This window comes from Diabrotica virgifera, chromosome 7 (assembly GCF_917563875.1).
Source record: "Diabrotica virgifera virgifera chromosome 7, PGI_DIABVI_V3a".
In the NCBI taxonomy this organism is placed as follows: Eukaryota; Metazoa; Arthropoda; class Insecta; order Coleoptera; family Chrysomelidae; genus Diabrotica; species Diabrotica virgifera.
Genome location: NC_065449.1, coordinates 164,791,180 through 164,803,786, shown reverse-complemented (window position 1 = coordinate 164,803,786; position 12,607 = coordinate 164,791,180). Strand labels below are relative to the sequence as shown.

Genomic DNA, 12,607 nt, shown 5'->3' with positions numbered 1-12,607 from the left:
CACCCAATTCTTTTGTCCCTGAACAAATCAGAGGCATCTCAACTTGATACCGACCAGACTCTAAAATTTCCGTGGTAGATGCAAAGAGCGTTTCGGCCATTTCTTCTTCCTTAGAACGAGAACATCTCGAGGGAATTTCCTCCAATTCCCAGAAATTTTCCAAATTTGCACAGATATCTTTTTCTCCACCTTCGGAACCTACAGCTAGATTATTTGCGTCCTGAACCGACAAAAAAGAATGCGTGTTTGGGGCAATAGAACTGATCTTTTTATGACTCAAATTAGGAACCGGTCCTGCAACTACATAGCCAAACGCGGTTTCTAGAAGCGTGGGTTGATTATGGCCCAGTGAAATAAGGTCGCCTTTTAACAGGCTAAAATAGAGATCAGCACCTATTAAAATGTCAATATTGCTGGGTTCCCAGAAACGAGGATCGGCCAGCTCGTGTATTATATGATCGGGTATTTTTAAACCATGAACTTTTTAGAACTTTTTTTAAAACTTTGCTGACTTCCCGAATCTAAAAGTAATTTGACAGAGAAGGGTTTACCAGTTCTGGAATATACTTTTGCTTGGGCAGTAGGTAAAAGGATTTGACAATTATTTTTACTAAGGGCGGATAAGTTAGTAGTACTTGTAGAGGCACAAGCTTGACTGCTAGCGTTATTTGCGTCGGATACCGATAAATTTGCGGGCGAATTTTGCGTAAGAAACGTACTATTTTGCGTCAAAGATGGATTGGAGTCCCTATTAGAAACATTATTTCTGTTCCCATTATGTCTCGAATGTTGATTATTTTGTGCTACATTTTGACCCCTCTGCTGATCCCCGACTCGTTGAGAATTAGTTTCTAAATGAATAAGTGAATGATGGTCCCTACCACAGTGGTGACACCTAGACAAACTCTTACAACTCGACAAGATATGCATACTAGAAAGACAATTGAAGCAAAGCGATTTCGATTTTACAAATCGATGTCTCTCTTGCGGAGATAACTTCAAGAATTTCGTGCACACGTAAGTGGAATGCGACCGTTCATTGCAATAATTGCAATATTTGCCGGTGGAACTGATGTTCCTCGTATTTGGATCAGACACGTTTGCGTGAAGGTTTATCTTAGGGGAAGACTTATCTGAATTTTTTGTAAAGTTATTATCGTGCTTTGAATTACCGTCAAACATATTTAAATTTTCTAATATCGTATAGCGTTTTCTTAAAAATTCGAAAAATAAGTCTACCGAGGGGAGCGTGGTCAAATCTCGTTCACTTTCAAAAGCTCGCCGACTTTGAAAGTCCAATTTTTTCTCTAACAAAAATACAAGAAGCGTGTCAAGGGTATCGTGATCAGATAGTTTAAGATTTTTTACTAAATCCAGCGTTTTTTTACTCGTAACGTAGAAACTCCGTATCTCGCTAGCATTACATTTGTTGATCGGCTTTTGATCCAGTAGCGTCTGATAGAGAGAGTTCACTAACTTATTCTTATCTTCATAATTGTTTCTAAGGGTGGATATAGCGACTTCTAAATTTTGGTTTGTAACTGGTAAAGACTCTATTAAACTAAGCGGTTGACCTTTGAGCAAACTTTTCAAATAGTAGAATTTCTCACTTTGTGATTTTAATTTGGGGTTATTCAAAACAAGGGATAAAAAGAGATCGAAAAAGGGTAAAAATTCTTCCGGTTTCCCTGAAAATGGTTTTATTTGGATATCCGGTAATTTGACATTTGACACACTATCGATTACTTTGTTTGGTTTTGACAACTTTTCGATTAATTCTTGTAACTGAGCCAAGGCAATTTCAAATCTATCAGCCACGACCTCATTTTCCTCACTATCGGACGCCACTGAATCTGGTTCTTTTAACATATCAATATCGCTTTGGATTTGCTTATATTTGTTATAGTTTTCAGCCAAGTTATCAAATTTAACTCTAATTAAATGAAGGTTGTCAGAATCACCCTTTATAAACTTTTCTATACGTGTGAGTTGCGCTTTACAAGTGCTGCGCTGACTTTTTAACATCACTGTATTATTATTATTATTAGCCATTATTCCAAACTACGCAACTAATTTACAATACGACTCAAAACAAAATCCTTTACCAAAATATTAATTTGCGTGATTCAATTATAAAAACTATAATTATTAGCGTTGAAACAAAGCGATGTAAAAAACAAATATTAAATTTAACATGTATAATGAAAAGGTTGCGGAAACTTTATCAAAGATCCCAATATATTTTTGCGTGGTTCAACTATAAAAAATATAGCCATTAGCGTTAAAACAAAGCGATGCAAAGAACAAATATTAAATTTAACATGTATAATGAAACGGTTGCGAAAACTTTATCAAAGATACATATATATCAGCGCGAGCGTGATTCAACTATAAAAATATAATCATTAGCGGTAAAACAAAGCAATGCGAATACAAATATTATTGAATTTAAATCGTACAATGCGAATGATGCGAAAACTCTTGATCAAGGATACAAAATATATTAGCGTTAAAACAAAGTGATTCAAAGAACAAATATTGAATTTAAATCCTATAATGCGAAAACTCTTTATCAATATACAAATAATATTAGCGTTAAAACAAAGCGATTCAAATAACACATTATTGAATTTAAATCGTATAATGCGAAAACCGAAAAATCTTGTCAAAGACAGAAATATATTTTTATCGTTTCTTGAACAAACAACTATAAAAAAGGTTCTTTTGCACTTTGTTAGAATAAATACCGGTCTTAGCTAGGACAGGGCATCAGCTAAATCTCTCCCCTTACTCCTCTGTGTCTGGTTCAGCCACACTTCAGGTTCACAAAAACTTGTTTTTCATGTATCTATGCGGTTGGGTTTTCAACTTTGTTGATAAATTGTTGCATTTTCCGAAGTGAATTTCTGGCCCGGTGGTGCAATGTTGCCGTTGTGTACACTAATGTCCAGGTTTTAAGGAAACTTATTTGCGATTAAAGTTTTTTGAAAAAGTGTTTATGCGAGCTGGGTTACAATCCGTCTCGACATGGACCAAAAAAATGGTTGAGAAAGGGCGTAGTTAAGCATAGACTGAAGGACCACCAGCCATGGGCTGGAAAGAAAAGCGGTTTACACGTAACAAACTTTATTGAGTGAAGAATGGTGAATAAAAAGCTAAGATGGTAATGTCCGTATAACTATCGTATGACACTGAAGTACGGATAACACTGACGTTGGACTGTCACTTCACTTCACTGTATAACTACTTACAACGATAAGGTTTGCTGCGTACAAGAATGTTCTAGGCTACGAGTAACACTGGCAACATTGCTTTTGCGGGAGTTTTAGCGGCAAGAAAATTGCGATAGGCGACGGTTCTTTCTGAGGACTAATAGCGAACCTTTCTACTCAAGAGCTAGTTGCGAACTGAACTGTTTGGAACTGGAAAAAGCGCGGTAAACCTTTCGTTTTGGCGGCATTTGAAGGGACCGGTTAGGTCACTACTAAGATATAGCATTGGTTTGTGTAACGAACATTTCATATTTGTATACAGGGTGAAACGTTATTTCACCATATATCATGTATGATGTTACTACCTGTATCATAATGAACTTCATTATGATACAGATTTTCAATAAGATACAGATTTTTAACCAGTAGAATCGCGATATGGCATTCGCGATAAAGGTGGTGCACGCGCAGCGACAAATGGCGAGTCAAATACATACGCTTTGACAGTTGTCATTATGTTAACAAACTGTCAAACTGACAAACTACTGAATTTATCTGTGTTACAAAAATAATAAATAAGAATATATTTTTTGTTGTAAATGATCATAGAAAAAATAGTGTATACAAAACTTGCATTTAATTATCATTATGAAGCTCGTACTCTATACGAAACTCGCCGCATACGGCTCGTTTCGTAACCCTCATACTCGCTTCATAATGACCATCATTAAATGCTCGTTGCATAATATACTATTTTAGGCCTCGAAAATGCGTATTTTCGCATTTTTCAGATTTGAAATCGCCTATTACTCGAAAACTATCAATCTTTAAGAAAAATTACAAGATAACTTTCTTGTTTAGAATGACCCCAAAAACCTAAAACCATATGTTCCAGAGCAAAAGAACGTGATCTTTTGTATTTGTTTAAAAAAGTTGTTTAAACAACTTCTGCCCAAAAATTCCGCCCGGCACCCTTCAGAATTGTTTAAAGGGGATATTTTTAAATAGGAGTCCACAAAGAAACCGAATCAGAAATTTTTTCAGACGGGAACGGTCTCACCACATGGACTATCTGTTAGTCATTGATTCATAATATTTAACAAATATCAATTATAAATTTAAATCAGGTATATAGGTACATATTCTTTTTTTAGAATTTAGTATGCAGTTATTCATGATTGTGCATTTATGTGCGGACGATAGTGGCACCCATTGTCTCCAACAAACATTATAAAAACTTCTGTCCTCTAATCAACTCAGAGATGACAGATATCAAAGCAATACCAAATTTAAAATAGCTGAGTGACTAGGAAAAGAAAAGTATTTTTGAAGTGTATAAAATTTATTTCTATACTAAATTTACAACCAAGATGCAGTAGAAATAAACAAACCAAGACACATTAAATGATACTAGGAGCACTGCCGAATTATAATTTTCAATGTACATATATTGTATTTCCAAAGTTTATGCATGGTATATTATGAATCGGAAGTGCTCCTACCAGCATTTAACGTATCTTGGTTTGTTTATTTCTACAGCATTTTGAATGTAAATTTAGTACAACTGAGCGATTTTGGCTTACAAAACCATTTTCCGAGTTATGCTACAATAAAATATTACTAATTGGTAATAATTATTAATTAATCTTAGAATTCACGAAGTTTAACTTAAGTCAATAGTTTAAAATACAACTAAAAAAAAGAGACAGCTCATTTTGAATTGAAAAAAAAATTTCTTATGAAGTTTTTGAGAACTTTGTTCGAAGGTTGAATATTTATGTAATATTAATTGTAAAAAAAAATTAATAAAATTAAAAAAACTTCCAGAACAGTACAAGGGACTTTCATAAAAAAATACGTTAATTTTTTTTTTGATAGTACCATCTGAAGTGGACGTTGCCAGAATGCAGAATGGACTGACAGCCGACTGAAATAAACTGCTCGTGAAAAGTAAGGGATATAGAAAATTCTGCTGAATTTTTATAGTAGATTTTTTCGTGAACAGATTAACGGATTCCGCTAATTTTTTTATTATTTTAGACTTTTCTTTAGTATTTACACAGTTATGCGGAGGTTTACTCAAACTTTTTTTTTGTACTTATACCGGGTGGAAGTAAAGAAATGTTTTTCTTATGTTAAGTTTGAGACGCCCTGTAGGGAGGATGTGGTACAAATGGGAGTATATATCGAAAGCGTATTGTAGTCTTATGTTTTGTGAACATTTTGTTTTTTGAATGTCCCTGATATCTTTAGAAATAAAAAAATAGACGGTTTTGTAATTTAACATGTGTTTTAACCGAAACAAAAGTTTGAGACACCTTGTAGGGAGAAAAAGGCACAAAGGTGAGTATACCTCGGTATTTTGTTGTAGTGTAGTCTCATATTTTGTGAATATTTTATTTTTTTAAATTCTCTGATATCTTTAATCACAAAGAAACTAAACGATATTACTCTTTAATATGTGTTTTAACTGACGACATGCGTCACATCACACATGTGAAACATAGAAAAACATATTAACGAGTAATACCGTCTAGTTTCTTTGTTATTTAAGATATCAGAGAAATTAAAAAATGGAATATTCAAATAATATGAGACTACAACATAATATCGGGGTATACTCACCTTTGTGCCTTTTTCTCCCTACAAGGTGTCTCAAACTTTTGTTTAATAATAGCCTTTATAATAATAGCCTTTATTCCCCAACAGTTTCCCATTTACAGACGAATACAAAGAATAAGAAGTTATAACAGCACTGCATGCTTAATACAAATAATAGAACTTAAAATCTAAGGTTGCGCAACTTAAAGTAGAACAATAAAAGAAAAAGAAAAAGAATAAAATATAGGTAAATATTACAGAGATAAAAAAACAGAAAATTTATATGCTTATCTGTGGTAACTGATTAGAAATTACAAATAAGTATTGCATTTGTTTTTCAATTCCGAGACACTACAACAAAAAATGTCACAAACCGATGAAAGTTTGCTTGCATTAGCACACATCATATGAATCGGCGCTTTTAACATTAGATTTGTTTTAGCTCTTTTGCACAGAAACGTCTCATTTTGTCTTGATGCAAGCCTCGGAACAAAAAAATCTAATTGATTTAGTAACACTGCACAGTCTATCCCACCGTTTAATAACTTATGTAGAAAGTAATTTCGGTTAAAACACATGTTAAATTACAAAACCGTCTATTTTTTTTGTTTCTAAAGATATCGGGGACATTCAAACAACAGCATGTTCACAAAACATAAAGGCGGAAATACATATCCGCGCCGCGAACTCCGCGCCGTGTGTGCGCCGCGCGTTCGTGGCGCGGTTATTGTTCGTTAAAATTTTTCATTTTGACGATCCAGAGGAAACTTACGAACGTTTAGTAATTGTAGATAATCATGTCTCTGTCCTGTACTTCTACTACATCTTATTATGGTATTGTTCTGAAACTATTTTCTTGTGTCATCTTATGCAATTTACTATTTTATGTGGAATAAGCCACAGTTTGGGAACATTTCGGGAACTACCTTTTTCGCTTCCTGGCAACACAAATATAATGGTAGGGGAGCCCAAGCGGGGATTTTTGCAGTTACTCGAGCGCGTTAGATTATCATATGGGGAGAAACGTGGTACCCTGCAGATGTACCTCCACCATATATTGGCTCTTAACACAGGGGAGTTCGTTCAGGGGGGCCCGAAAAAAAATCTATCCTTAAAATATTCGAAATTGTCAGATTAAGATAAGGAAAGTTAAGTACATGCAAAAGAGTCTATATTTCAAAAATATGACGATTTGAGCGGGGCGTACGGAAATGGGTGAGTCAAAAAGTTTCACAAAAAAAAGCGAATATTTCGCGAAATGAACGTCAGATTGAAAAACTAAAAACTACGTGTTCAATATTTTTCAAAAATCTATCGAAAAATAACAAACTTGACCCCCCACGGAGAGGGGTGGGGGGTAAATTTAAAATTTTAAATACAAATCCCGCGATCTTTCGTAAAATAAACATCATATCGAAAAACTGCAAAATACAATTTATCAATGTTTTTGAAAAATCTATCGAATGGTTCCAAACACGACCCCCCACGGAGGTGAGGTGGGGGGATACTTTAAAATCTTAAATGGTAGACCCCGTTTCTTATTGCAGATTTGGATTGTTTGTATAAAAATAAACAACTTTTATTCGAAACATTTTTTTGAATTATGGATAGATGGCGCTATAATCGGAAAAAGGATTGTTGGAAATGGAAAATTAAATTAAAAAATGGGAAGTCCCCACTAAAATGGAAAATTTACCTTAACTTTTTTGGTTTTAGGACCTAATAATCACAACCCAATAGGTCGCCAAAGCGCTCGAGTGACTGCACATTTAGCATACTTTGCTCCCCTACCATAATATATCTGCTTGTTCCTACAACCAGAAACAAAATTAGAGAACTATAGGTTCTTCCAAGCCCTGTGTTAACTTTTTCGCTTTCCGGTGACCCAATAATAATATATCTGCTTGTTCCAACTCAGTTGCTTCACCAGAAGCGAAGTTAGGAAACTATAGGCTCTTCCAAGATGTGCGTTACCTTTTTCGCTTTCCGACGACACAATTATAACATATCTACTTGTTCCAACTCCGTTGGTTCACCAGAAGCGAAGTTAGGAAACTATAGGCTCTTCCAAGTTGTGCGTTACCTTTTTCGTTTTCCGGTGACCTAATTATAATATATATGCTTGTTCCAACTACGTTGCTTCACCAGAAGCGAAGTTAGAAAACTATTGGGTCTTCCAAGTTGTGCGTTACTTTTTTGGCTTTCCGGTGACCCAATTATAATATATCTGCTTGTTCCAACTCCGTTGCTTCACCAGAAGCGAAGTTAGAAAACGATTGGGTCTTCCAAGTTGTGCGTTAGCTTTTTGGCTTTCCGGTGACCCAATTATAATATATCTGCTTGTTCCAACTCAGTTGCTTCACCAGAAGCGAAGTTAGGAAACTATAAGCTCTTCCAAGATGTGCGTTACCTTTTTCGCTTTCCGACGACACAATTATGACATATCTACTTGTTCCAACTCCGTTGCTTCACCAGAAGCGAAGTTAGGAAACTATAGGCTCTTCCAGGTTGTGCGTTACCTTTTTCGTTTTCCGGTGACCCAATTATAATATATATGCTTGTTCCAACTACGTTGCTTCACCAGAAGCGAAGTTAGAAAACTATTGGGTCTTCCAAGTTGTGCGTTACCTTTTTGGCTTTCCGGTGACCCAATTATAATATATCTGCTTGTTCCAACTCCGTTGCTTCACCAGAAGCGAAGTTAGAAAACTACTGGGTCTTCCAAGTTGTGCGTTTCCTTTTTGGCTTTCCGGTGACCCAATTATAATATATCTGCTTGTTCCAACTCCGTTGCTTCACCAGAAGCGAAGTTAGAAAACTATTGGGTCTTCCAAGTTGTGCGTTACCTCTTTCGTTTTCCGGTGACCCAATTATAATATATCTGCTTGTTCCAACTCCGTTGCTTCACCAGAAGCGAAGTTAGAAAACTATTGGGTCTTCCAAGCTGTGCGTTACCTTTTTGGCTTTCCGGTGACCCAATTATAATATATCTGCTTGTTCCAACTCTGTTGCTTCACCAGGAGCGAAGTTAGAAAACTATTGGGTCTTCCAAGTTGTGCCTTACCTTTTTCGCTTTCCGGTGACACAATTATAATATATCCGCTTGTTTCAACTGCGTTGCTTCACCAGACACGAAGTTAGGAAACTATAGGTTCTCCAAGTCGTGCGTTACCTATTTCGCTTTCCGGTGACACATACCTAATATATCTGCTTATGAATGTTTTTTTGATATTGATAACTATTTCCGAAGCGAAAGTGGAAAGGTCAAGTAAACTTGATTTCAAACTCGAATTGTTGCTTATGCCCAAATAAAATAATAAATCTTATTTTTAATACATGTTATTTTTAGTACAACAATGAACTAACATTTTTTAAGAAGGTCCGCATGTACATTTTTTATTTCAGCTTCTATTTCCGTTCAGATCGGATTTAAGTTGTTTCTTTAAATTAAATGGTTCTTTATTGAGGATCCCACAATAATGATTTTCCACGGTAAACATCAATTTCCTTCCGACAGTTCCTACCATTCCATTACTAACAAATATTCAACTCGTGCGCGCCAAAACCAACAAACCACTCGCAAACCCGTCCAAATACGTATTGCGAACCATCAAAGCGTTTGTTGAAAAACCGACAGAATTTAGATCGTGGTGCGCCGTGTGCGTGCCGTTTGTGCGTCACTTGAAAACACGTACTAATCTGACGAATACGCTGCGCGCGAGCGGCTCGCACACCGAGCAGAGCGCATATGTATCTCCGCCTTTAGACTACAATATTATTCTGATGTATACTCACATTTGTGCCTCGTTCAAACTTAACACAAGAAAAACATATTTTTTTCTTTCACCCGGTATAAGTACAAAAAATAAGTTTGAGTAAACCTTTGCACAACTGTGTAAATACTAAAGAAAAGGCTGAAATAAAAAAAAAATAGCGGAATCCGTCTGTTCGCGAACAAATCAACTATGAAAATCAGCAGAATTTTCTATATCCCTAACTTTTGACGAGCAGTTTATAATGTGCTATTTAAGATGTGTTTCGTCTGTTTAGACCAGGGCAGATCTGTGAAAAAACGTATATTTTTAGATGTGCGAGGTGGCATTCGGATTTTTGCAGATAAAGTTAGGTGACAAGTTCAATAATTATAATTGACTTATGCTCCTTCTCAAATATGCCCGGAACATTAATAAAAAAATTCAAATATTTAAAAATTTCGAAAACATCGATTTTTTCTAATTTCTTTGCTTATAACTTTAAAACGATTCATTTTGGAACAAAGTCGTTGGGAAATAAAATAAAGATAATTGAATTTTGTGTGATAAACGACTGGTTAAAAATGTCTTAAATTATTACCATTTCTGCAAAATAGCAATAACAAAATAAGTGGGCAAAGTAAGCCTGACTTTATTCAATGTTTTTCAACCACTTTGGTTGCACTTAGAACTTTCGTAATTCGTTTAGAAAAAGTTCTTACAACATACTTAAATCGTTCACCAAATTTCATTAACATCGACCTGATAGATTTGGCAGAATAATTATGCAATCTAATTTTTTTTAAAGTTCAAAGTTTTTAAAAACTTTGTGTAGAAAAAGTAAACCATTTAGAAGTTTGCTAATTTTTGTTACACATAAAGAGGTTATGTACCTATCTAATACATTTTACAGAATTAAAATCGGATTATTTAAGCTCCTCAGCACAGTTCTAAAGTTGTAAACATTTTTTTGGCTTATAAACAAATACAGTGATGACGTTTGAGTTGGCATAAATTCATTTTCTCGAGAATAGGCGTCTCTGGAGATAAATCCCGAAACAGGTTGATTTTTATTTTTAAATTCTAATTTTTTGTTATATATATCCTACTAGTGACGTCATCCATCTGGGTGTGATGACGTACTCGATGATTATTTTAAATGAGGATAGGTGCCGTGTGAGAGCTCCATCGAAAGGCTATTCAATTTTGTTTTCACTAATATAAACCTCAACATAATTATTTATACAGGGTTTGAATTAAAAAAAATTTTTAATGACGACGGATGACGTCACTAGTATGATATTTCTGCCAAAAAATTATAATCTAAAAATAAAAATCAACCTGTTTCGGGATTTATCTTCAGAGACGCCTATCCTCGAGAAAATGGATGTATGCCAACTCAAACGTCATCACTGTATTTGTTTATAAGCCAAAAACATGTTTACAACTTTAGAACAGTGCTGAGGAGCTTAAATAATCCGATTTTAATTCTGTAAAGTTTACTAGATAGGTACAGAACCCCTTTATGTGTAACAAAAATTAGCAAACTTCTAAATGGTCTACTTTTTGTTCAGAAAGTTTTTTAAAAATTTGAACTTTAAAAAAAAAACTAGATTGCAAAATTATTATGCAAAATCTATTAGGTCGATTTTAATGAAATTTGGTGGACGATTTAAGTATGCTGTAAGAATTTTCTAAGCGAATTATGAGGGTTCTAAGGGCAACCAAAGTGTTTGAAAAATATTGAATAACAACAGTCTCTTTGCCGCCTTATTTTCTATTTATTGCTATTTTGCAGAAAAAGTAATAATTTAAGACATTTTAAACCAGTCGTATATTATACAAAAATTCAATTATCTTTATTTTTTTTCCTACGACTTTTTTGCAAAATGAATCGTTTTAAAGTTATAAGCAATGAAAGTAGAAAAGAATAGATATTTTTCGAAATTTTTAAACATTTAAATTTTTTATTAATGTTCCGGGCATATTTAAGAAGGGGCATAAGTCAATTATAATTATTGAAGTTGTCACCTAACTTTATCTGCACAAATCCGAATGCCACCTCTCACATCCAACTCACAACAGATCCGCCATAGTCTATTTCACAATAAGTGATGGTTGACATAATAATATATGCCATTATAGGAAATTAGAATAACGAAATATTGAGAATTTAAGAAAAATTGATATTCCAAGTTGAGAACTTCGTCAAAGTCTGTAAGTTCGAATTCGGTAAATTATGTGGTTTAATTTATTAAAACGGGATATAGTCCAGAAAGCCACTGCGCATCCGCTAGGAAAAATATTCTAATTCGGATTTTTTGCACAATCTTACTCAAAAAGGACTCCTTTTAACAAATTTGCATGTTGCCAGGGCCAAAAGGTGGTCAAAAATTTTTTAAACGTTTTTTTTTGTTTTTTTTTCTAAAATTATTTTTTTTGCATGGAAAAAGTTTTTTTAGGTTTTTTGGATCATGCCAAACAGAAAAGGTCTTTAGTGACTTTTCTCTAAAAATGATAGTTTTTGACATATAAGCGATTAAAAATTGAAAAATTGCGAAATCGGCCATTTTTAACCCTCAAAAACTATGTGAAAAACTGAAAATTTGAATGTTGCCAAGGTAGGTAGATATTCTTTAAACATCGATTGATGAAGTCCCGAAGAGTTTTTTGCAATAAAATATTCAAAACTCCTTTGTTTTTTAATTGCTAATCAAGCGTGCGCGACACTATTTTCCACCAACAGTATGGTGCAAATGAAACGAATAAATTCGTTATTTCGTAAACCGGCGACTTTAAGGAAAAATGCCGAAACAGGTCGATTTTTATTTTTAACTTATGATATTGTGGCATATATGGTATACTAGTGACGTCATCCGTCTGGGCGTGATGACGTAATCGATGATTTTTTTAAATAAGAATAGGGGTCGTGTGGCAGCTCATTTGAGAGGTTCTTTAATTCTCTATTCAGTAATGTAAACATTTACATAATTATTTATACAGGGTGTCTTTCTACCTCTTTTTTTGTCAAATAATTTAATT

General features: G+C 34.3%; 1 protein-coding gene across 1 annotated transcript; it reads right to left on the bottom strand.

Annotated features, from left to right (window-relative positions):
- Nucleotides 1–468: 468 nt before the first annotated feature.
- Nucleotides 469–2,052, bottom strand: LOC126888659 (uncharacterized). Its single transcript, XM_050657021.1, has one exon. It carries the CDS (start codon nucleotides 2,050–2,052, stop codon nucleotides 469–471), a length of 1,584 nt encoding a protein of 527 aa, XP_050512978.1.
- Nucleotides 2,053–12,607: the final 10,555 nt, after the last annotated feature.

Bases quoted from the DNA above. Each gene is read 5' to 3' on its own strand.
- LOC126888659 (XM_050657021.1), bottom strand. From the start codon at position 2,052: ATGGCTAATAATAATAATAATACAGTGATGTTAAAAAGTCAGCGCAGC.